This window comes from Ochotona princeps, chromosome Y (genome assembly GCF_030435755.1).
Source record: "Ochotona princeps isolate mOchPri1 chromosome Y, mOchPri1.hap1, whole genome shotgun sequence".
Classification (NCBI taxonomy): domain Eukaryota; kingdom Metazoa; phylum Chordata; class Mammalia; order Lagomorpha; family Ochotonidae; genus Ochotona; species Ochotona princeps.
The window spans coordinates 11,709,779-11,735,945 of NC_080866.1; the positions used below are offsets into that span (position 1 = coordinate 11,709,779).

The following is a 26,167-nucleotide window of genomic DNA, read 5'->3' on the forward strand; positions in this document are numbered from 1 at the left end:
GCACCGGCCATTGCGCTCACTTGGGGAGTGAATCATCGGACAGAAGATCTTCCTGTCTCTCCTCCTCTCTGTATATCTGACTTTGTAATAAAAAATAAATAAATCTTTTAAAAAAAGAAATGCTTTTTCTGTGTACTGAGATTATCATTGTTTTCCTTTTTTGATAGGCTATAGCATGTGTCACATTTATTGCTTTTCAATATCAAAGAAACACAGCATAATGATGCTTATGGTGAGCTGTGGGATTTGATGAGTAGTGTTTTCCTGAGGATTTTTGCAATCAGTTAATCAGGAATAGGTCTCTCTCTAGTATCACTGTGTTTTGTGATTAAGCAAATCAATGCACTTTGTGATTAAGCACAACATTCTTAAAAGTGTGAGAGGATTTGTGCCTTAAAATTCTTTGGAATGGCTAAAGAAGACTTGCTACTGATTCGTCTTGGAATTTATGGTAAAAGTTCACATTGAAGCCATCTAATCTGAGCTGCATTATGTGGCAACGGTCATAATTCCTTCATATGTAAGTACCTCAGTTATTTCTCTATTTAGGTTTATTATGTCATCATGGCTGAATAGTGCTATATATTTAGAACTTTCTCTGTGCTTGTCTGTTTCAAATCATCTCGTAAGATGACAACAGCATGGGAGTTTGGGGTTTGGGGTTGGGGACAGGGGGCTGTGTAATGCTGGCCCTGCTGGCAGAGGAGAGCAGAGGTGGTGGGTTGTGTGTGACATGGAGAGAGAGGCTGACAGAGTGTGTGTGTGTGTGTGTGTGTGTGTGTGTGACAGAGAGAGAGAGAGACAGACAGAGGGAGAGAGAAAGAGAGAAAGAGACAGAGAGAGAGAAAGATGGGAGTATTGGAAAGTGTGAGAGGTGGCAGGAGGGCAGCAGAGTCCTCCATAGTCTTAACTCTGGCCAAGGCCCTGACTGGATGAGTCACTTCCACTGTGGCAGGGAGCCAGAAGCCAGGCACTTAACCACCCAGAGCAACCCAGCCAGCAGTCCGAATTGCATGGGTGTTGGGCTGTGCATGGTGTGGGGTTGAGCAGCTTGCACCACAGGTGCTCTCGGCTAGCCTGAGCTCTGCTCAGCTCAGGCAGCACCCTGTGAGCATGAGTAGGTCCTGGAGTGCTGAGGCAGACCTGCAGGACCCTGCCCACGAACTGTGTGCAGGCCTGTGGTTAGCCAGACCTGGAGAAGGGAACGTGGCAGTGTTCTGCTGGGTCTCCCGTGGTGTGGTGTAGCCAGAAGCACACTGCTGCTGGACTGCCGAGGTGGCACCGAAAAAGCAGCTCCTGGCAAGCGCAAGTTCAGGCTGCGGCCCAGAGCAGAGCATCAGGGTTGTCGGGAGTAGAATGTGCAACCCCTGTAATTCTGAGCATGGCTGCTGGTGCTGTACCTTGTGGGAGGGGAGGGCGGGCAGCAGAGGCCTGGTGAGCTGAGGTCCAGGCTGTTGGGCAGCACATGGGGCTGTGGAAGGGAAAGCAGTGTGACGCCTGCTGCAGGCTCCATGTTCAGTAGTGCCTCAGGTGTCTCCTTGACCCCAAGTGGATTACACACCACCTGAGCTGAGGAATCTCATCAACAAGCAGGATGAAGATGTGCTGAGCTACGTGGTTGGCTTGGAGGTGGGGATCCGGGTGTGTGTGTGCTGTTGGTGCAAGGGTTGGGTGTTGGCGAGAGTGGATCACGGGGCTGGACGTTTGCTGGGAGGAAGCATGAGAATGTGACCGGGGGTGTGGAGAGAGGGGCGGCATGTGCCTCTGGGCACAGTGGGCTCACCGTGCTCCCCTTGGCAGGTCAAGGAGCTGAGCTGTGGCCAGGGACACTGCAGAATACGCTTTTGCTTCTGGCAGAACCCCTACTTCCGCAATGATGAGATCTGCAAGGATTACTGTCGCAGCGTGCGTGGTAGGCAAGGCCTAGATGGTGCAAGCGATTCGGTGGGTTTCCTGCCCAGCCATGGGTGCTTGTAGAGATCCCATTCCCGCAGGATACAGGGCTGTACGTTCCAGCGCGATCCAGTGGTTCTGTGACTGTGACGGTGAGCCACCCGCCTACAGCCCGGGCCCTGCCCACTCAGCTTCTTGGATTGGCTGAGGGACCATGCCTTCTCAGGCACCAACAGTGTTGCCTGGATGAGAGCACCCCTCATGTACATCAGCTCACTCGACTCCAGAGCCTTTGCAAGCGTCAGGCAGGAGGCTATCAAATTCTCTGCAACCCTCAAATCCCAAGGAAAGTCACAGAGGCACCAACCCAGGGAGTTGTCTGGGTTGAATGTGACAGGAAGCTTGCCTTGCTGGGTCATGTGTCCATCTGGTGTGGTGCCTTGCCCGCAGCAGGGCATTTGTGCTTCCATTGACCTCTACAGCCATCTGCAGCAGGACCCAGTAAAGCACGCAGTAGGAAAAATATGCCATGCCTCCCAGGAGGGCAGGATTCCTGAATGTGCTCTTAACACTGTTCCCACAGGGTGCCTTGTGGGAATGTGTTGGGGACATGTCACTTTTCCTCCCAGGTAACTAGTACTTGAGACTTTTCCCTTAATTAGCCACCTTTTCTCTACAGAGGGCTTTATCATGTATCTCACAATTTTACATTCTTGGTGGCACTTTGTACCCTTAAATAACAACATTATCCTTCAGTTTGTTTATTCGTGCACAACAATGTTTTTCAATATTGATAAGAACCCATCTCAATCAACCTATATTCTTATAAATATTGCATTCATATAAATTTTTGGGAAATTTTGTCTCTTCCCCTATCATTTGCTCATATGTTACCACTAATTCATCTCCTTCGTCTCTGAACAAACCAGTACTTGATGTGTTATACTTAATTCTTATACAATGATGTATGCTATGCATGATTGAAATTACTTCCAGGCATGCTAGCATTTTTCAATTCTCTTGTAACATTTTTAATAAGTTTACATTTCCCAAGTAAAGTTTTTAATAGGTTTACATTTTGGCCTCTTAAAATTTAGATTTACACTCTTGTAAGATGGTGTTTAGTATTTCATGTATTTCAAATCATGAAAAAATGTATATGAGAATTTCTACTGTCATTAAGAAGTGTTTTGAATCAATCAGGCACAGAAATCTTGCCAGGCACTGAAAAAACAGTAGTGCAATTAAGATTTCAAAAAAAAAAAAAATAACCCCCCAAGGATTTTTATTTATGCTGGTATTGAAGACATCATTGCCTATATTAGGATATCAGCACACTTTGTACTCTTCTCCCGAACTGTGGGCTAGTTTGCAATCCCACCAACAGTGAATAATCCAACCATTCCACTCATGGTCATTACCTATACCAAATGAAATCAGGGCATGAAAGGCTTATTTGTAATCCCATGGAATTAGCAAATCAATTCATATGAGCTAAGACAGAGATCCCAGAAGTCCCTCAAGAGTTGACAGTATGAAAGTAATGGGGCTCTTATCCACTATGGAATATTTCACAGTCATTTGAAATAATGACATCTGGGACGGGTGCAGCAAAGAACAGGAGAATCCTTTGACTGTAGTGCTGGCATCCCATATGAGCAGGGGTCTAGTCCTGGCTGCTCCATTTCCAAAAGGGCTCTCTGATTTGGGGCTAGGAAGGCAGCAGAGCAAAGCCTGAGTGCTTGGGCCCAAGCCCCCATGCGGGAAACTTCTAAGAAGTTCCTGATTCCTGTATATTTGTATCAGTTCAGACCTGACTCTTGCATATGGTTACCAGTACAGTGCCCAAATGTGAGGAGGAGCATCACTAACCCCTTATTTGGAGCATTTTATCACAAGGCTTATGTTGTAGGAGCTGGACTCTACACAGAAGAACTCAAACATCCTTGCTTCCTCTTTTCTCTCTCCTTCCAATACAAAAGGGGTTTAGAAATACTTATTTCTGGAACTGCTATTTGAGGGCAGGGTTAACCCATCTCTACAATGGTCTTAGTTCAAAAACTGTACAGAATAGCAAATCCCAGGCTTGGAATAGGAATCTTGTGTGGACTTGATCTACATTACTTTTCCCAATCTGGCACAGAATCACTAAAACACACACAACATGCACGTCACAGAATTTATTGTATTAGGTTGGGTTAACACCACTATTCCCATCTTGCACTTGAGGTCTGTATCTTCCTTCAGTGTTGAGCCAGACATGGTTGTATATTCCATACCAGAGCTTTGAGTGTTTTTACACATCTCCAACAGATTCAATTCTAAATGAAAAGCTCTCTGAAACACACAAATTCATATGGACACATATAATCTCAGAACAACACTAAATGCGTATCAAAATGGAAAGGATCTGCATAGAAAGCTACCCCAACCTCACGTGTGACCCTTCATTAGTGCTCTCACAAGAGATTAAAATCTGTTTTCCCTTATTCCAGAGCAATTGCGAGTATTCACTGAAAGAATACATGGCCCAATAAACTATATAAAACGACATGTATCATTAAGACCTAAACTCCTAATGGGTCTAAGGGCTAAGACATAACCTAAACATTCAGGGATATTTCTGGAATCAGTGATCAAAGAAACTTAACGTGAAACAAAAATATAACATGCTGGCATGGAGCCGAAGATGGACTTGACATGGATGGCCAGGGAGATGTCTGTTAAAGTGAAGTGATGCTTCAAGCTTGTTTTGTGTCTGAGTGGGTGGCCACGAAGCATGCCTACGTGTGTGCACACACACAATCATGAACAATTTTGCATCATACTTCTCCCCAAATCTGCTTCACTCTGATACCAAGGCTGACCTGAGTTTTGTGAATCCCTTTTGTCTCCACTAAGCCTCAGGTACACCGTTTGGGAAATAAGGGACCATGTCCCTACACACAAGCTCTTACCCAAGGTGACAGGCTGCTCATCACCTTTCTCCATTCCATCTTCAGATACCTGAGTCCCAAGGTAATATGGCAGGGGTTTGAGCCAAATATCCTTGTAGATTATCTGTTAGGAAAAAGGAGAAATCAGCTCACTGTTAAGTTGCCCTGGAACTTACAACATGCACTTAGAACTTTCCCAGTGAGCACCCACCTCAGCAATCCTGCTAGAGTCTACGAAGTTGTGGTCCACAAACCAGTTGAAAATACTGACACTGTTGTTATACTCCATCCGCCTTGGAGCTTCACCCATATAATCCTGAAGCCACTTAATTGGAGAGGAACGATATGCTCTATACCCTATGGGAAGAGAAGAATGCAGGACAGGGCAGGATCACATCTCCAGTTACCCGTCACCCATGTCCAGTATCTAGTCTCTGAGAAACATCTCACCATTGAGGTTAGCTCGATATTCCTTAACAATCACTGTATTAGAGAAGTAGGGATTGCTGCGGAAGAACAACCTGATCTTGAAGCGCTTCCTGGGATGCTTGAGTTTGGCCACCTGTCAGGATAAGATGGAGCATGCTGAGTTTTCACTAATGAGTCCACTTTCAACTGTTCAAAACTACTTCTGCTACTCACAGTGCCTTTTGCATAGGACTAGTCTGAGGCTCAAGGAACTCACCTCTAGGTTGGTCATGCAGCTAAGAATGTCTTCATCCTTATCACAGATGATGGGTGAAATCTGGGAATGGTTCACAAACTACCTATCAAGGAACTTTCAGAAGAAAAACTGTGTGTGTTTGTATGTGTGTTTGTGTGTGTGTGTGTATGTGTGTGTACAAGAGAGCCAAAAGCAAGGGAAATATGGAAAGAACAGGCACTGCAAATGAGAAGCCATTTTTGTTGGGTGCTCCTTAACATATTGTTACGTAGATCTTAGGTCTTCCAAGACTTGTCCCAACATTTCTTTTTCACAACTCAGAAGAAATAAATGAATAGCAAGCATCACATCCTCAGACCTGTTTTACCATACAACACAATCATAAATATTGAACTTGGTTCCCATCATGTGGGACCAGAATTCAGACCTACACAATGCACAGCTGGGTTATTAATATTACTGGATCACAATGTGCTGTCTCAATGCATCCTCAAATAACAGCTCCTGCTGCATGTTAATCTTTAAATGGTGGACAGAGGGAGGGCCTCTGTCCTCAGCAGAGTGAGAGCCCTGATCTTTGTGAGCTAAGCATGAACTGCCACCGCACACTTTATACCTCTGTGTGCCACAGCTTCTTACTGGCAACCTGGCAGAAATGGCAAAGACAAGAGCCTCATTTCTCTGACAGGATCCATACAGAGCTGGTGTTTCCTTTGAGAGCCACCTCAGGCATCATATCTGTTGGCTGTAGTCTTCCAACCAGTTCTCAGGGACTGGGCTGGAGAATCAAACCGTTACCCTAAAGCCTCCAACACAGGGAAGACTGTGCTTCAAAGAACCTTCCTTCTAAGTTGGAAGAATAGCTTGACAATCGGTGGACTTATGCATTACAGTGTAGGTGGTAATTCAGTCAACATGCCCTGCAGTCCTCTCTGGAGTGTGTTTTAATGCCCTGTCGATGAAATTCATTTTCCTCACAACAGACACTTTCTCACAGTGGTGCATTGCCACGATGCTAACTCGGTAAACAGCTACACTCTCGACTGTGACCCGGCAGATAAAAGGATACAACTTTAGACCAGAAGTCAGGGATGTTCTGGATGATCATCCTTCTGCGTTCCATCAGGACCTTGCGTTTTTGCCTCAGCTTCTGCAGCAGCCTCTGCTTCAGCCTCTCACGGGCCCTGGTCGATGGATGTCTCCCAGGGCGCACTTGTAACTGGGGTGTCCCTGACCCAAGCGCCGGTGGGGCCAGCTGGTTCTCATGCCGCCTTTCCTGGTGTGCAACACAGACTGCTAGGAGCTCCTGCTCCTCCCTCTCCTCGACTGCTCGCCTCCCTCCAGCACGCTCCTCCCACCTCCTGCTCAGCCACTACCCCACCACTTCAAAGTATACAGCAGCCATGTTGCTGCTGCTGTCGCCCAGCGGGGCCGGGCTGTCTCCCTCACCCACGGGCCTCACTTTCCTGGGGGGCCTCCTCAGAACGGACACGGAGCACCTTGTCACAGCAGTGGACACAAGCCGCCTGTCACCTGACGGCAGTGGTCACTGCGCAGGTCCTGGGGCCTTTCCCTCGAGGAGGATCCTTGTAGGGCCTATGTCCTAAAGCCCCTCTAGGCCCTTCCTTCCCGCCCCCCACCACCGCCATACTCCACCTCAGTGGACCCCGGGCCCGGGTGCGCAGCCGCTGCCATCCCGAACCAAGCCTGTGGACAAGGTCCCGACTTCTCCCTGCCTGAACACCGCCTGGGTCAGCCGAGGGCCCTCACTGTCTCCCGGAAGTGGCGATGTGCTAACACCAGGCGCATGCGCAGAGATCTCGGCGCTGACGCGGGGTGGGGCGACGCAGTGCGTGGAGTTGATCCCCGACCCGCCCCCAGCGTGCTGAGCTCTCCGGGGAAGTCCGGTGTGTGAGCACGAAAGCAAGTGTGTCCACCTGAGCCGCGCCCGGGCTCCCCGTGCTCAGGGAGGGAGCCTTTCCGGGGTGTGCCCAGCTTGGCCTTTTACCAGGGATGCAGGCTGCGGGTGAAAGGGGCAGACAGCAGCCCTCCTGCCCTTCACGGGGCTGCCTGGGTTCAGCCCTGCTTGTGGGCGATGTTTCTGGTGCAGGCGTGCTGAGATAGCCGTTGTGGGTCAGCCAGAAGAAAAGCATGTGGAAGGACAGGCGCCCAGAGGGTCCTAACTTATGATTGCTCTGATGATGTGTCCTGTGTGGCTTTGGTGGGTCCCCTGCCCTTCCATACCGTTGGTTGCTAGATCCCCTGTCCTTAGGAATTCTATTCGGGCTTACTGGGCCTGTGGTGTAGACAAGCTCTTTGGCAATGTGGCATTTTTGCCACATTCCCGCCCTGGTCCTTATGTTGCAGGTAACTAAATGTTAGCACTGTTGGGAAGCTCGAGGCTTTCAGTCACAGCCTGTGGTGCCGTGATGTTGAAAGAACTTGCATTAGCTTGCTCACTTGCCTGTGCCACTGTCACGTGGCAACCTGGGTGTATAGGGAGTTAAAGGTTGGCATAAGTCCAGGGTCCATAGTCTGTTGTGTGGCTGGGAGGCTCGGGTGTAGTGTGAGGAACGGGGAAAGTAAAAATCCTTTTCGCCGACTTCTGGGGTATGTCATATATGGCGAAATCAGTGTTCCTCCACATAATTCTAGTTTATCTCTCTTGAGTGTGCAGGTTAGGTATGTGGAAGCAGGGCCACAGAGATCAAGGGTGAACAGTGTATACAAGTGCACACACATCAAGGAATACTCATGCATGAATCTGAGTGAGACAAAGACATCTCAACATGTTTTGTTTGTGCCTGGTCAGTTACACACCACGTGTGTAACAGGTACATGCTGGCAGAATGTGGGATTCTAGAGTTCGACCTGGGGCTCTCAACTGAAAGGCAGGCTCCAAGGTACTGGACCCTGTGGAGACAGTTTCCTACAGCATTAGAGAGAGGGTGGTGGTATTGGAGCAGGCGTGTCTCCAGGCGGACTCATAGGGGATGTCAGTGAGTGGGCCAAAATAGCAGCCATATTTTGGTTCTTGTATGCAGTTTCTCACTCCTGCTATTGTTTGGAAAGCAACCCAGGGTTTCAAATGTCAGGTGTTGACAGAGCGGGGTCACAGAACACATGTCCAGGGGCCAGTGCCCTAGCCTAAAACCTCACCTCGCATCCACGAGGAGCCCATCTGGCCACCAGTTTGCATTGTGTCTGTTCCATTTCACATCTAGCTCCTGTTTGTAGTATGGTTAAGAAGCCCAGGATAAACCAAAGCCTAGGGATCCTGCACCCATGTGGAAGAGTTAGAAGAGGTTCCAGGCTAGTGACATTCAGTCAGCTCAGCTGCAGCCATTGTGACCTCTTGGGCAGTGAATTGGCAGATGGGAGATCTTTCTCTGTCTCCCCTTGTTTCTTTAAATCTGCCTTTCCAGTAAAAAGAAATAAATCCTTAAAACAACAATCACGTGTCCACGTGAGTAGTGAGCATGCGGTTTGGGAGAAGCTCTTGATGAGTTGCAGACTATGCCCTGTGTTCTTTAGGACTTAGATGCATACCAGCTCTTTGAGATGTCCCGTCCAGCAGGACAGTCCACAGGGTCGCAACCAACCTCGGAGAGAATGGGGGGCAAGAGACATGAAGAATGGACAGCAAGACAGGTTCTCTGATCAGGCTGACTAATTTTGATTTTCACACACAAGGCTTTAAAATCTGCAAAACAGGATCTATGGGTGAGGGGAAGGAGGAAGCAGGGTCTGGGACATGATTTCACAGCTCTTTCTGGATAGTTATCTCTAAGAGCTCCTTATGCTCGCAAGAGGTGGGCATGGTTTCACAACTCTTTCTGGGTAGCTATTTCCCAAACCCACTTATGTTCTCAAGAGGATGCTGGCAGGTACGGCATGAGCCAACACCCTGTCATGAGCACCAAGGGTGGTCAGAGCAGTGTAGTTTGCTAGATGACTTGTAAACCGCAGGGTGTCTTAAAACTTGGTTTCTCTTGCACTTTGCTAGCTGGTACTTTCCACTGACCTAGATCTATACACAAACATGGCTTCAGTATGGCTATAATATATGGCTCCCACCCTTAAGAGAAAGCAGTAGTTAAGCAGCATGCAAGAAATGTGTTCAATAACATTAGGCCTTTCAAATGTAGGCCAGGGAAGGCAGTGGGTTGGTTTGTGTTTCCTTTCTGGCTAACAAGTGTTGGGTGTTACTAGAACTGAGAGAGCTGCCTGCTGAAGTGTATGTGGGAAGGAAAAACAGACCAGTTGTGATGCCTGAGAATGGGATAAGGGCCAGAGGAACACGGGGCAGTGGTAATGGTTCCCGTGGTTTGCAGACATGAGGGCAGTGATGAAATTTGCCTCTGGGTTGTTCCATGGGAAATATCAGGTCATCTGCACACATGACTAATTTGACTTCCTCTTTTCCTTTATTATGCCATGGATTTGTTTTCTTCTCCTCCCTGTCAGGGTGGCAAATGTTGGCATCCTTGGCTTGTTTCATATCTGAGAGGAGGCCGAGCTTTCCACTTGAGATAAGAATGGCAACTGGTTTTGATATGTATCCTTTATATTTTGAGTAGAGTTTCTTGTATCGAAATCTAAGTCAGGCTGCATCATAAAAGAAGTCTGGCAGAGTTCTGTTCTGCTGACTAGTTACCCATCTACCTTTACTGATGTTCTCTCTTACTTATTTGTCCCTCAGTAGGAGCAGGGTGTGAAAGTCACCCATTGTTACTCTCCTGGGATCTGTCTCTGCCTTTTTATTTATAACATGTTGCTGTGTGCTTCAGGATATCATCTTAGGTATGTGTATATACTGATTCTCCATCGCTGAGTTTTAAACAAAGCTGCTTTCCCCGTCATTATAGGACATCGTGTTAGTTCTTTTGTAGCTTTTCAGTCTCTGTGTTGCGTTGTGAAGACTTTTCTGTTGTGATCTTGTAGGGTTATGCAGTTTTTTAACACTCACCTGAATTTAATCCTCCGGTTAGTCCAATTAACGCATTCACATTCAAGATTTGTTGTAGTGAATTCTCAAGCTTGTGTTTATGTGGATACTTATTTTCCCCTTCACAACTAAAGGAAAAATTGCAATGGACATAACATTTTTGATATCTTTTTCTTCTAAGATCCTTATACACTGTATACATTCACACTGCATGCTGGCCTGATAGCATTCTTCTGACAGTATTGCTGTCAATCTAGGTTTCTTTTTTTTTTTTTTTTTTTACTTTATATGGACACAGCATTTCCCTCCTACTGCCTTTCATCATCTGCTTGTCTTAAGAGTTTGTGAATTTTACTGCTGTATGCTTTGAACGCAATTTTTTTTTTTTTGATTTTGAGTGTTGTAATGATTTGAGCCTCTAGATCCACATGGCTCATTTTAGGATCATTTAATACCTGGTGAAATTTCCAGGATTTCATTGAGCAGGTTATCTAATGTTTTTCTTCTCCATCAGGATTGCTCTGTAACACAGTGCACATCAATTGGCATTTGCAATTTTCCCATAATATATTTTTAAAGATTTATCTGTTTTTATTGAAAAGTCAGATGTATGGAGAGGAGGAGGAGAAGAGAGAGGAAGATCTTCTGTCTACTGACTCATTCCCGAAGTGACCGCAAAGGCTGGAGCTGCTTGGGTCCTAAGGCAGTAGCCAGGAGCTTCTTTTGTATCTCCCATGTAGTCTCAGCATCCCAATGGTATTGGCAGTCCTTATCTGCTTTCCAAAGCCACTAACAGTGAGCTGGATGGGCAGCAGACTTTCCTGTGCCCATAGAAGTCTCTGTGTGTGCAAGGTGAGGACTTCAGCCTCTAAGTAGCATGATGAGCCCTTTTCCTGTATCTTCATGTGTGACATAGGTATTTCAAAATCTTTGTCCCCACTCTCAGACAGCAGCAATTAAGCAGCTTATTGTGAACCAGCTAAAAATAATTTTAGGCCTTTCAAATGTGGACCTATTACAGCTGCCCCCCACCCATTTTATCTTTTTCACTTTCTGGCTAGTAAGTGTTGGATGTTAGTAGAACTGTGAGAGGTGCCTCTGGGATGTGGGTGGGAAACAGGAGCTGGCTAATATTGCTGTGATGATAGTGGGCTGAGAATGGGATCATGTGACCAAGCAACACGTGGCAGTGGCAAAAGTTCCTATGGTGGGCAGACATGAGGGCAGTGCTGAAATTTGCCTCTTTAGGTTTTCCCATTAACAGCAACATGTCCTCTGCACACATGAATAACTAGACTGCCTCTCTTGCTCTATTGTGCCAGCTACTTCTTTCTTTCTCCTCCCTGTAAGTGTGGCAGAAGTAGATATCCTTGGCTTGTTTTAGATCTAAGAGGAATTTCAGCGTCTGACAATGTAGTCTGATAAGACTGTTGATTAGATATATGTCCTTCGCAATTTTGAGAACAGTTCCTCTACACCTAATTAGTAAAGTTTTGTTTATTTGTTTATGATGATGGATTTTGAGTCCTAATGATGTGTCTATGTTCAGGTAGCCATCCAATTTTTTTTCTTCATCCTATAGATACTATTGTTACATTCATTGATATACATAAGGTGATATGTATCTGTATTTGTTAGATGAATTTTTTTTAATATATTTATTATTTAACTTCAGTAATTACATTGTATTATGTGACACAATTACATAGATACTTGGTATTGCCTGTCATTTATGATTATTAAGGTTTTGGTTTGATTCTCTAGTATCTGCCTCACAGTCTTTTGTTTTCTTTTTTTCTTTTTTTTGCATGCTTAGTAGAGATATGGGCGATAGGTGTTTTCTTTTCTGTTTAAGTCACTCTGTTAAGTTTTGGGTTAAAGTATTACTACTCTCATAAAAGAATGTGGCAGAGTTCTGTTTGCTGACTCTATGCCAGTATCTTAACTGATATTCTTTCTTAATTATCTGACTTGATAGGAACAGGTTATGAAAGTCATCCACTGTTACTCTGTTGCTAACATTTTGCTTTGCAGCTCTGCATATTTTATTGGATGTATCTATATTTGATTTCTATACCTAGTTTCTAATGCAAGGGTTTTTTCTCCATATATAATACTATTTTTAGCTATTTTTGTAGTTTCTTTTCATGTAAAAATGGCAATTTATTTTTATTTATTATGCTGGATGATTTTTTATATATTTTTATCACATAGCTTCATAGGCTCTGGGATTTCTCCTGCCCCCTCCCCAAATACTCCCCCATATGAAATTCCTCCATAGTGTTACAGTAGTATATTTCATAGCCTGTCATGTCTCCTTCATTGTGGGCATGGACCATGCGGAGAGTCCAGCTTCTTATTGTCCAGATAAATTCAGTAGTTTCAGTGGGAGACAATCCTTGGTCTGAAAGTAGAGCTGGCAGAATATCATCCCCTCCAGTGAGATGTCACTACTACACAACTTCAACAACAAGAAGAAGCATCGCAATTAACAACATCATGAAGTTAAATAACATGGTATTGAGTGACCAATATGTTAGAAAATGCAGGTTCTTAACCACATCCTCTAACTACTTCCTTGGCATCTCAATTTTAGTATCAACACAACCGGCTGCTATAGCCTTTTTTTTTTCTCCTAAGCTAACACGTTTTTGAGTTTAACCAAAATCGGAGTGGCACAGGAACACTGAAAGGATCAACGTTAACACCCATCATATATATAACAACTGAGTACAAACTTAACATGAACGGTTCAGTGCAGTTACATCTTGTTTAGCATTAACAGTCATAAATTGATAAATTCTTTTCATGAGACAATTAAACCACAATTTTAACTTTGCAGCATATAGTGATTAAGCATGGTTTTACAGAACTTTGCATTTTAACAATTGAAGGATAGGAAAGTTTTAGGCAGGAGAGCAGGGAAATCCCAAACAACCCAGTGAGTGAGGAAGAATTTAACTCTACATCCTGCCTGGTAAAATTGAGGAGGAGCAAATAGGGAGCCTGACCAGTAAGTACAGGCTGAGCAATTATAGGTTAGTTGGCCTTTTCCCTGGCTGTTCCAGACTTTCTATATCAGTGTCTCTCTCTGTCTATCTGAACAGCCAAATGGGAAGCCTGGCAGTAAGGTACAAGCTGAGTGATTATCAGCTAGCTGACCTTTGCTAGTCTCTGTCTATCTGAACTAATTTGGGGGCTCACAAGCAACCCTGATGGTCGGTGTAAGAGAGGGCTGGTAGCCAAGGCTGGAACTGGATAAGGACCTGAGAAAGCCCCTCTGCTAATGCAGAAGGAAATTTACAATCTTTCCTCTCTCTGGGTGCCACCTGGTTCTCCTGGCTGTAGTTCCAATGTCACCAGACTATATGAGAGTGTTTGGGGCTGCTACCATCCCGTGTGGGAAATCCCATAGGAAATGACTGACCTCAGAGTTCTCAGCCTGCAAGGGCATTCATATTCCTTGTGATCTCCTAAGCAGCTGGGATGCGGTTCTCGGTGTCCATACTGACAATCCTCGATGGAGTATCCATTGCTTCTGTGGCAAAAGCACTTGGGAGGCCTCCGGGAGTCTCCGGGACTAGGATACAGACCTCCTCTTATCCTCCTGTTCCACCCTGAGATCCGCTCCTGCTCTGTGCAGGCAAGTTCCTTCTAAGAGGGTGCCAGGTTTGTTCTTGGATCCCACCACAAATGTCTATGGTTTTTCTAATGTCTAAGGCTCTTAAGAATTTGTTATCTATAAATAATAAGTTACACTTACAGTCTTCCTCAAACATTCTAAGAAGGTGGAGAATTTCTCTGTGCTCCTGACCTGTAGTGGAACAAGAGGAGTATTAAACAAATTTAGTTGCTCAGTTCTTAGAGGCAGTTCCACTGGGGTTCCATCTTCTCTAGGGGCAGCATTGTATTCAAAGGAGCTGCTGCACTTCTGAGGCCAGATGAACCACAGGGAAACCCAGAGTTTTGAGGATCCATCAGGAAATCCTAGGGGCAAGAGCATAGCCTTTCCCATGGATTATCGTGTTCCAGAATATCAATCATTCAGGTATTTTATCAAATACACCATGAGATCAGGGACAGTTGTGCTTGGTGTGCCAATCTTTTAAAATCCCCCATATCACCCAGTGTTGGGAGGGGTCTGGCCTCTTCCTCCTTCAATTTTTTTTTCTATGCTCTTGTGGATTGTGCTGCTGCAAATATAGGATTACACATCCCCATCTCATGTGCAGATTTCATTTCGATTGCGTCTATTCCTAGCAGCAGGATAGCTGGATCATATGGCAGATTTATTTGCAGTTCTCCAAGCACTCTATATCCGGGTTTCTAGAATGGTTGTATTAGCCTACACTCCCACCAGCAGTGAAGCAGGGTGCCTTTCTCCCCACTTCCACACCAGCAGGTGTTGTTCCTTGAGTTCTGAATGTAAGCAAGTCTCACTGGAGTTACTTGGTCCCTCAACGTGTTTTTCATTTGTATCTCTCTGATTGCTAGGGAGCCTGAGCATCTTTTCATAGGTCTATTAGCCCTGTGAATCTGGCCTTTGGAAAATTGTCTGCTCATTTCCTTTGCCCATTTTGCTATACGTTTTCTTTCTGTTTGTTTGTTTGTTTGTTTGTTTTTCTGTCGCTCGGTTTTTGAAACTCTTTGTGAATCTATCACTTGTGTAGTGTGAAATACTCTTGTCTCATTCTGTTGGTTTCTTCTTGGTTGTGCTGATTGTTTCCTTTGCAGTGCAGAAGCTTTTTAGTTTGTTCATTTTGGCTTTGGTTGTCTTTGCTTTTGGCATTTTTTTCTAAGAAATTTTTCCCTGTTTCTATATCTTGGAGTGTGCTTCCTATGTTTTCCTTTAATAGTCTGATGGTTTCTGGGTGTGGACTTAGGTCCTTAATCCATCTAGAGCTAATTTTCATGTAATGTGGAAAGTGTGGGTCTTGCTTCTTAATTCTGCAAACTGCTATCCAGTTGTCCTAACGGCATTTTTTGAAGAGAGCAGGATTTTCGCCTGGATTGTTTTCAGTTTTCTTGTCAAAGGTTAGTTGACTACGCATGTGTGGATGCCTTCTGTCCTGTTCCACTGATCTTCTTCTCTGTTTCTGTAGCAGCACCAGACTGTTTTGATACACACTGCTTTGTAGTATGTCTTGAGGTCTGGAATTGTGATTCCTCCAGCTTGATTTCTATTTTTCAGGATAGCTTTCGCTATCCGTGGTCTTTTGTGATTCCTGAGAGACTTTTGTATCTTCTCTTCTATTTCTGAGAAGAATATTGTTGAGATTTTGCTTGGGATTTTGTTGAATCTGTATATTGCTTTTGGTAATGTGATCACTTTGATGATGTTGATCCTGCTAATCCAGGAACATGGTACGGTTCTCCATTTTTCAAGGTCTTCTTCTATTTCCTTTTTTAATGTTTTATTGTTTTCCTCATAGAGGCCTTCCACATATTTAGTTAACCTAATTCCTAGGTATTTAAGATCCCTCTCCTCTATTAAAGGGGGCTGTACTTTCAAATTCCTTCTCATCCTTGGAATGTTTTGTGTATACGAGTGCCATCAATTTGTGTTCATTAATTTTTTTTATCCTGTTACTCTGCCAAAGTCTCTTATGAGTTCTAATAGTCTCTTGACTGAGTCTTTTGGGTCTCCTATGTAGAGAATCATGTCATCTGCAAATAGAGACCATTTCCTTTCCTCTTTTCCAATTTGGATTCCTTTAATTCTTTTTTTCTTGCCTAATATCTCTGGCAAGGACTTCCAATACTATATTGAAGGGTAGTAGTGACAGTGGACATCCCTGTTTAATTCCAGATTTTAGTGGGAAGGCTTCCAATCTTTTTTTCCATTTAGTATGATGCTTGCATTGGGAGTTTCATAAATTGCTTTGATTGTGTTATAGAATGTTCCTTCTGTGCCTGTCTTGCTTAGGGTTTTCAGCATGAAGTCGTGTTGGATTTTATCAAATGCCTTCTCTGCATCTATTGAGAGCAGCATATGATGAAAACAAAAGTGTATTCTTGATCTGTAGGATGAAAGGTTCAATAGATATCAACTAAGTCCATTTGCTCCAGAGTTTGGGTGAGTTCTGTGGTTTCTTTGCTGAGTTTCTGTTTCTGTGATCTATCCACTGATGTTATAGGGGTATTATGGTCACCCACTATGATTGTATTGGAGTCTGTTCCTCCGTTTAAGTCTCTTAATGCTTGTTTCACGTTATTAAATGCCTTGGCATTTGGTGCATATATATTATGGTGATCTCTTCTTGTTGAATGGGTCCCTTGATCGTTAGATGGTATCCGTCTCCATCTCTTTTAATGTTTTTCACATCAATGTGAAAGGCTACCCCTGCACGTGTTTCCTTACCATTCACTTGGAATATCTCTTCCCATCCTTCAACTTTCAAGTTTCCTCTGATCTTTGTTAGTGAGCTGTGTCTCCTGTAAGCAGCAGATAGATGGGCTTTGCTTTTTGACCCATTCCTCTAATCTCTGGCATTTGATTGATGAATGTAAACCATTTACATTCAATGTTAATATGGATAGGTGGCAATTTGGTTCTGTCATCTTAGTAATGTGTTGTTCTTTGGTTGAGTCTTCTGTTGGCCTTTTCAGTGGGATGTTCTCCACATTTGCCTTTGGTTTTGGTAGCTGCTATTCCTTTCCTCGTTCACTAGAACATCCTTGGGTATTAGCTGTAGGGCTGGTTTGGAGGACACGGGTTCTTGGAGTTTTCCATATTGTGGAAGAATTTTATTTCATTTTCAAAGACAAAGGAGAGCTTTGCAGGATACATTATTCTGAGCTGAAACCTTTTCCTGTTTAGAGCCTGGAATGTTTCACTCCATTCTCTCCTGGTCTGCAGCGTTTCCTCTGAGATGTCAGCTGTGAGTTTGATTGGGGCTCCTCTATAATTCACTTGATTTTTTTTTCACGTGCACATTTAAGGATTTTTTCCTTGTGTTCAACTGAGCAGAGCTTGATTAGCATGTGCCTTGGTGAAGGTCGCTTTTGTTGACCCCATTGGAAGTCATGTGCCCCTCCTGGATGTTGTTTCCTAACTCTTGCCCTAGATTAGGAAAGTTTTGTGTATCATTTCGTTGAAAGCACCTTAAATCCTAGTTACTCTTTCTGCACCTTCTGGAGCTCCCAGAATTCTTATGTTGGGCCTTTTGATTGTATCTTTTATTTCCTGGATATATATCTATATTATATACAGATATATATAGATACATATTTTTTAGCTTGGCCTAGTTCTGCTTCCGTCTTTTTGCTTATTTCCACCTGGTGACAGGAAATATCTTTGAATTCTGATATTCTTTCTCCTGCTTCATTCATTCTATTTTTCATACTCTCCACAGTACTTTTAATTTGCTCCACTGTATTTGTAACTTCTGAAACGTCAGCTTTTATTAGATTCATTTCCTGTGTAACAAACAGATTCTTTACATTCTTTGAATTCTTGTGTTGTGTGCTTCTCACTGTTGGTCAGAAACCTTATACTAAATAAGCTTTATAGTAAATAGCCATATAAGAAATTTTCAGAATTCTGTGTCCCCATGTTTTTCAATGTCTTCCTCAGTTAACTCTGAGGTTGTTAAAGACTTTTGTTCCTCTTCCAGGGAGTCTTCGGTAACACTCATTGTGCCTCTGTCTCTTCTCTTAAGTTTTGACATTGCAATCCTGTTTGGTATATTTTTCTCCTTAGTGCAGTTTTTTGTAACATTTATTTACTTTTATTACAAAGTCAGATATACAGAGAGCAGAGACAGAGAGGAAGATCTTCCATCCGATGATTCACTCCCCAAGTGAGCCGCAACGGCCGGTGCTGTGCCGATGCAAAGCTGGGAACCTGGAACCTCCTCCAGGTCTCCCACGCGGGTGCAGTGCCCCAATTCTTTGGCCGTCCTCGACTGCCTTCCCATGTCACAAGCAGGGAGCAGGATGGGAAGTGGAGCTGCCGGGACTAGAACCAGGGCCCATATGGGATCCCGGGGCGTTCAAGGCGAGGACTTTATCCACTAGGCCACGCCGCCGGGCCCCCTTAGTGCAGTTTTCTAAGATGTGTTATCTACAGATCTAGAAGTCAATTTTTTTGTTTATTTGTTTGATCAGATTCCTGGGTTATAAAACACCAACTGTCCCAGATAACTGGTTTATCACCAGCACTGGTCTGGAGCACTGCCAGAGAGCCAGGGCTGTTAGCTTTCTCATCTGGGACCCAGATCCTGCAGGATGTGAAGCTGGTGCTGTCCTCTCTGTGGAATCAGCCAGGTGTGACTAGCTGGAAACGTACCCATTCCGGTGTTTGATCCCTCTGCTGTTAGCTCCGATCCACCGCCAGTCTGCCCTGCTGAGTCTGCAGCTCCTTTTCCGTTCGATGCTGAGCCATAGTATTTGGCAGGATTGGCCAGTCCCAGCCTGTCTTCACCTCCCGAGCGCCCCGTGCGAACCCAAGCTCCCACCTGGCTACTGCAAGGGCTGATCTGTGGCTGCCTCTGGATCCCTGGTTGTCACTGGAGTCCGGATCACAGCTCACAGGTGGCTGCTGGGTTTTCTGTTCCCTGTAACACCGTTCTGCCACCGTAACCTCTTCCCTGTTTCCAGGCGTTCTCCAGGTATCTGCTTGTTGACTTCCTGACCCCTAACTCTTTCTGGAATCTTCTCTCTGTGCTTTACCCTATCCAAAATTTTTCTGTCATCTCAAACATTGAGTTTCTGTCTTTTTGTGTGCTTGTTTTTTGGTGGCATCTTTGAGGGTTGTGGTGGTTTTATCCGTTCAGCTGAATTCAGGTTTCTGGTTGGTGATTTTAATCCATTTTCATTCACAATTACCATCAATAAGAAGTAATACTTGCATTTTGCTTGATGACATTTTAATCCACTGACGTGACAATCTGTCACTCACTCCCTACTGAGGTATCGTTTTTCAGTTGTTTTCTTCTTCTTCCTCTTCCTTCTCTGTCTGTTCTCCTATTTGGCCCTTCTTATTCAGCTCAAACGTCATTTTCTTTTATCATTTTCCTCTGTGTGTGATTTTCTCATTTATGTGCCCCTCTGTATTCTCTTGTAACTCACTGAGTTTATTAACACTCGCTATTTTGAATCATGTAACTGTCATTTCATAGAGATGTGATATTTTGGAGTTCTTGTTCAACCAAATTCCTATTTGCTTCATGTGTCCTCATCCTGGTCTGCTCATCTGATCTCCATGCCCATTCTTGTATAGAAAGTTGGTTTTATGGTTCATGAGTTTATGGTTGAGCTGCAATGCAGGGTCTCCAGAAGCATGTTGCCTTGCAAGAAGAATTCCCTTATAATTTCCTGTTTTGTTCTAGGATCTGTTCTGAGAAGCCTTTGGTCACACTTACATCTTTCTAGGCTTCCCTGAAGCTTTCCTCTGGCACATTAGGGGTATCAGGTCATAGATTTAGATTCCTGCTCTGTAGGGTTAAGGTAATTATCTCCTTTTCTAGTTTGCACTCACAATCTCATTTACACATCATGCTTTGCTCAAAAGTCTGATTTTCTTTATTTGTTTGTTTGTTTCTCCCTGGACTGATTTCAGTATGTTTGTAACTATTAGTTGGCTGCTACATAATGTTTTTTGGTGTTCTTTTCTGTAGTCCATTCTTTTTTTGTGAATCCTGATGTGTGTCTTTGTGCCAATTCCATGGAGTTTTGATAACCACTACTTGTCAACATATCATGAAGTCTGGTGTTATGTCTCCACTAAATTTTCACTGTGTAAGAACCAGAATGGTTTTGTTCTCAGTGTGGTGTCTTCCATATGTGCTGAAGTGATATGTATTTCTTCTGATAAAGGCCATGAGAAGAAAGCGATTTGAGCGTGCACGGTGTCCTAATGTCTAAAGGCCTTGCCTTGCTTGCACCTGGAAACCATGGACACCGGCTCCTGTCCTGGCTGCTGCAGTTCCCATTAGCTCCCCGCTCATGGGCTGGGAAAGCTATAGAGGATGGCACAAAGCCTTGGGTCCCTGAACTGTTTGGGGAGCAGAAGAAAGCTCCTGGCTGTTGTGTTGGGATCAGCTCACCTCTGCCCATTGCAGCCACTTGGGGAGTGAACCAGTGGATGGATGATCTTTGTCTTTCTATCTCCTTCTCTCTATTGATCTATCATTCCAGGATAAATAGTTAAATCTTTTCCAAGAAGAAAGAAATAAAAGATTCAGGCAGCTTGCGATGGGAGCAGAAGGATATGACGTGGGAGCCTCCCCAAGTGATACCACTTGACAAAGTCTGCAATTAGCAAACACAAGCCCTGTGACAGAGCCCAGGATGGAAAGTGTCAAGAGTGTTTGGAAGTGGACATTACTGAGAGAATCAATTGAAAGAGTCTGTATGCCTGGAAGTTCTTGCTGAATCTCTCCATCCTGCTGTGCTGTGGTAATCCCGTGTTGTCCGTGAAGACATGTAGGCACTAATGGGGACAAATGTTTCTCTGAGAATAAAAACTGCTTGGCGAGCCAAGAGGTGTTCTTTCCTTCAGTTGCTGGGAGAGTTCCCTGAGGCTACCCTCATTGAATCTGCTCTTCTCTCTATGTCCTTTTGTTTCGCAAGTATGCTCTGAGCTCCCTTCACAAGTACTCAATGCCATGCGATTTTGGCCTGGGGAGTTTTCAAGGTGGAAGCATGCCATGAGTAGTTCAACTGAGGTCATACTGAATCTGTAGCTTGCTCTTGGGAGCAAAGACATCTTAATTCATACAACAAATATACAAAGCAGGCCTTTTTCATTTGTAAATTGGATGGAGCTCACAAGTTCTTTCTCTGGCATGGTGCCATTTGTGTATACAAAGTTTACTGACTTTTGTGGTCTCTGGTAGTAGTCTGTTATTAGTGTATATTCTCTTGTGTGGACAAATCTTTACTTACTTTTATGGGATAATTTACTACTTATAAATTACATAAAGTTTCCTGTTTGCTCTGGTAGTAGTCTCCTGCTTGTGTAGGTAACTGTTTCATGTGCCTCCAGTGCTCTCCTGACTTCCTCTTTTGCATTGTGTAATCATCCATATTTCTATATCTTCTAGAATGTCTCTGGTTAAAACATCCAGGATATATTTAATGGCAGGACTGAGAATGTACATTTTTATCGGTTCAGTATCCTAGTGTTAAGTCCCTAGAAACTTTGCCACATTCAATATGGTGCTGGTCTGTGAGTGCTAAATGTATGCCTTTAACCTTTTGAGAACTATTCCTCATTACAGACTTTGCTTTAGATTTTGAACATGAATACAGGTTATTCCTACCTTTTTTTTTTAAGAAAAAAGATTTATGTTTTTTTATTGTAAAAGCCAATATAACTAGAGGAGCAGAGACACAGGGGAAGCTCTTCTGTCCAATGAGTCACACCCCAAGTGGCCACAATGGCTGGAGTTGAGCCAATCTGAAGCTAGGAGCCAGGAGCTTCTGCCTGGCCTCCCATGCCAATGCAGAGTCCCATGGCTTTGGGACACAGGCCGGGAGCTGGATGGGAAGAAGGGCCGCCAGGATTAGGAACAGCAGCCATATGGGATCCCATCATTCTCAAAGCAAGGACTTTAACCACCACACTATCACGTCAGGACTGCAGGTTGTATCTTAAGAAATGCTTTTTCTGGGCCTGGCAGTGTGGCCTAGCGGCTAAAATCCTCGCCTTGAATGCCCCGGGATCCCATATGGGTGCCGGTTCTAATCCCAGCAGCTCCACTTCCCAGCCAGCTCCCAGCTTGTGGCCTGGGAAGGCAGTCGAGGACGGCCCAAAGCTTTGGGACCCTGCATCCACGTGGGAGACCTGGAAGAGGTTCCAGGTTCCTGGCTTCGGATGTGCACAGCACCGGCCATTGCACTCACTTGGGGAGTGAATCATCGGACAGAAGATCTTCCTGTCTCTCCTCCTCTCTGTATATCTGACTTTGTAATAAAAAATAAATAAATCTTTTAAAAAAAGAAATGCTTTTTCTGTGTACTGAGATTATCATTGTTTTCCTTTCTTGATAGGCTATAGCATGTGTCACATTTATTGCTTTTCAATATCAAAGAAACACAGCATAATGATGCTTATGGTGAGCTGTGGGATTTGATGAGTAGCGTTTTCCTGAGGATTTTTGCAATCAGTTAATCAGGAATAGGTCTCTCTCTAGTATCACTGTGTTTTGTGATTAAGCAAATCAATGCACTTTGTGATTAAGCACAACATTCTTAGAAGTGTGAGAGGATTTGTGCCTTAAAATTCTTTGGAATGGCTAAAGAAGACTTGCTACTGATTTGTCTTGGAATTTATGGTAAAAGTTCACATTGAAGCCATCTAATCTGAGCTGCATTATGTGGCAACGGTCATAATTCCTTCATATGTAAGTACCTCAGTTATTTCTCTATTTAGGTTTATTATGTCATCATAGCTGAATAGTGCTATATATTTAGAACTTTCTCTATGCTTGTCTGTTTCAAATCATCTCATAAAATGACAACAGCACGGGAGTTTGGGGGTTTGGGGTTGGGGACAGGGGGCTGTGTAATGCTGGCCCTGCTGGCAGAGGAGAGCAGAGGTGGTGGGTTGTGTGTGACACGGAGAGAGAGGCTGACAGAGTGTGTGTGTGTGTGTGTGTGTGTGTGTGACAGAGAGAGAGAGAGAGAGACAGAGAGAGAGTAACAGAGAGAGAGAGAAAGATGGGAGTATTGGAAGTGTATGGGTGGCAGGAGGGCAGCAGAGTCCTCCATAGTCTTAGCTCTGGCCAAGGCCCTGACTGGATGAGTCACTTCCACTGTGGCAGGGAGCCAGAAGCCAGGCACTTAACCACCCAGAGCAACCCAGCCAGCAGTCCGAATTGCATGGGTGTTGGGCTGTGCATGGTGTGGGGCTGAGCACCTGCCCCATAGGTGCTCTCGGCTAGCCTGAGCTCCGCTCGGCTCAGGCAGCACCCTGTGAGCATGAGTAGGTCCTGGAGTGCTGAGGCAGACCTGCAGGACCCTGCCCACAAACTGGGTGCAGGCCTGTGGTCAGCCAGACCTGGAGAAGGGAACGTGGCAGTGTTCTGCTGGGTCTCCCGTGGTGTGGTGTAGCCAGAAGCACACTGCTGCCGGACTGCCGAGGTGGCACCGAAAAAGCAGCTCCTGGCAAGCGCAAGATCAGGCTGCGGCCCAGAGCAGAGCATCAGGGTTGTTGGGAGTAGAATGTGCAACCCCTGTAATTCTGAGCATGGCTGCTGGTGCTGTACCTTGTGGGAGGGGAGGGCGGGCAGCAGAGGCCTGGTGAGCTGAGGTCCAGGCTGTTGGGCAGCACACGGGGCTGTGGAAGGGAAAGCAGTGTGACGCCTGCTGCAGGCTCCATGTTCAGTAGTGCCTCAGGTGTCTCCTTGACCCAAGTGGATTACACACCACCTGAGCTGAGGAATCTCATCAACAAGCAGGATGAAGATGTGCTGAGCTACGTGGTTGGCTTGGAGGTGGGGATCCGGGTGTGTGTGTGCTGCTGGTGCAAGGGTTGGGTGTTGGCGAGAGTGAATCACGGGGCTGGACGTTTACTGGGAGGAATCCTGAGAATGTGACCGGGGGTGTGGAGAGAGGGGCGGCATGTGCCTCTGGGCACAGTGGGTTCACCGTGCTCCCCTTGGCAAGTCAAGGAGCTGAGCTGTGGCTAGGGACACTGCAGAATACGCGTTTGCTTCTGGCAGAACCCCTACTTCCGCAATGATGAGATCTGCAAGGATTACTGTCGCAGCGTGCTTGGTAGGCAAGGCCTAGATGGTGCAAGCGATTCGGTGGGTTTCCTGCCCAGCCATGGGTGCTTGTAGAGATCCCAAGGGCTGTACGTTCCAGCGCGATCCAGTGGTTCTGTGACTGTGACGGTGAGCCACCCGCCTACAGCCCAGGCCCTGCCCACTCAGCTTCTTGGATTGGCTGAGGGACCATGCCTTCTCAGGCACCAACAGTGTTGCCTGGATGAGAGCACCCCTCATGTACATCAGCTCACTCAACTCCAGAGCCTTTGCAAGCGTCAGGCAGGAGGCTAGCAAATTCTCTGCAACCCTCAAATCCCAAGGAAAGTCACAGAGGCACCAACCCAGGGAGTTGTCTGGGTTGAATGTGACAGGAAGCTTGCCTTGCTGGGTCATGTGTCCATCTGGTGTGGTGCCTTGCCCGCAGCAGGGCATTTGTGCTTCCAGTGACCTCTACAGCCATCTGCAGCAAGGGACATGTCACTTTTCCTCCCAGGTAACTAGTAGAGACTTTTCCCTTAATTAGCCACCTTTTCTCTACCGAAGGCTTCATCATGTATCTCACAATTTTACATTCTTTGTGGCACTTTGTACCCTTAAATAACAACATTATCCTTCAGTTTGTTTATTCGTGCACAACAATGTTTTTCAATATTGATAAGAACCTATCTCAATCAACCTATATTCTTATAAATATTGCATTCATATAAATTTTTGGGAAATTTTGTCTCTTCCCCTATCATTTGCTCATATGTTACCACTAATTCATCTCCTTCGTCTCTGAACAAACCAGTACTTGATGTAAGTATTACACTTAATTCTTATACAATGATGTATGCTATGCATGATTGAAATTACTTCCAGGCATGCTAGCATTTTTCAATTCTCTTGTAACATTTTTAATAAGTTTACATTTCCCAAGTAAAGTTTTTAATAGGTTTACATTTTGACCTCTTAAAATTTAGATTTACACTCTTGTAAGATGGTGTTTAATATTTCATGTATTTCAAATCATGAAAAAATGTATATGAGAATTTCTACTGTCATTAAGAGGTTTTTTGAATCAATCAGGCACAGAAATCTTGCCAGGCACTGAAAAATCCAGTAGTGCAATTAAGATTTCAAAAAAAATAAATAACCCCCCAAGGATTTTTATTTATGCTGGTATTGAAGACATCATTGCCTATATTAGGATATCAGCACACTTTGTACTCTTCTCCCGAACTGTGGGCTAGTTTGCAATCCCACCAACAGTGAATAATCCAACCATTCCACTCATGGTCATTACCTATACCAAATGAAATCAGGGCATGAAAGGCTTATTTGTAATCCCATGGAATTAGCAAATCAATTCATATGAGCTAAGACAGAGATCCCAGAAGTCCCTCAAGAGTTGACAGTATGAAAGTAATGGGGCTCTTATCCACTATGGAATATTTCACAGTCATTTGAAATAATGACATCTGGGACGGGTGCAGCAAAGAACAGGAGAATCCTTTGACTGTAGTGCTGGCATCCCATATGAGCAGGGGTCTAGTCCTGGCTGCTCCATTTCCAAAGGAGCTCTCTGATTTGGGGCTAGGAAGGCAGCAGAGCAAAGCCTGAGTGCTTGGGCCCAAGCCCCCATGCAGGAAACTTCTAAGAAGTTCCTGATTCCTGTATATTTGTATCAGTTCAGACCTGACTCTTGCATATGGTTACCAGTACAGTGCCCAAATGTGAGGAGAAGCATCACTAACCCCTTATTTGGAGCATTTTATCACAAGGCTTATGTTGTAGGAGCTGGACTCTACACAGAAGAACTCAAACATCCTTGCTTCCTCTTTTCTCTCTCCTTCCAATAAAAAGGGGTTTAGAAATACTTATTTCTGGAACTGCTATTTGAGGGCAGGGTTAACCCATCTCTACAATGGTCTTAGTTCAAAAACTGTACAGAATAGAAAATCCCAGGCTTGGAATAGGAAATCTTGTGTGGACTTGATCTACTTTACTTTTCCCAATCTGGCACAGA

At 44.7% G+C, this 26,167-nt stretch overlaps 2 protein-coding genes and 1 long non-coding RNA gene across 3 annotated transcripts in view; 1 reads left to right on the forward strand and 2 right to left on the reverse strand.

The window, feature by feature from the left end:
• The first annotated feature begins 1,552 nt into the window (after positions 1-1,552).
• LOC131478747 (uncharacterized) lies at positions 1,553-2,071 on the forward strand. Its single transcript, XR_009244608.1, has 3 exons — positions 1,553-1,629; positions 1,801-1,912; positions 1,995-2,071. It is a non-coding gene; the product is annotated as an uncharacterized LOC131478747 (long non-coding RNA).
• A 2,089-nt stretch (positions 2,072-4,160) lies between these two features.
• LOC131478780 (testis-specific Y-encoded protein 2-like) overlaps positions 4,161-26,167 on the reverse strand; it is a 64,639-nt gene continuing 42,632 nt past the window's right edge. The window contains exons 2-4 of the mRNA XM_058659352.1: positions 5,041-5,186; positions 4,851-4,953; positions 4,161-4,230 (exon numbers count right to left, since the gene is read on the reverse strand). Of these exons, the coding sequence (XP_058515335.1) occupies positions 4,190-4,230; positions 4,851-4,953; positions 5,041-5,139 (243 nt within the window). The 5' untranslated portion in view covers positions 5,140-5,186 and the 3' untranslated portion in view covers positions 4,161-4,189. The remainder of the gene's footprint in view (positions 4,231-4,850; positions 4,954-5,040; positions 5,187-26,167) is intronic.
• The window catches only part of LOC131478722 (histone-lysine N-methyltransferase PRDM7-like), a gene marked incomplete at its 5' end in the record, with an annotated part of 208,141 nt that continues 189,838 nt past the window's right edge, over positions 7,865-26,167 (reverse strand). Inside the window, 2 exon segments of the mRNA XM_058659297.1 lie at positions 7,865-7,980; positions 10,463-10,569. Coding sequence (XP_058515280.1) covers positions 7,865-7,980; positions 10,463-10,569 — 223 coding nt within the window.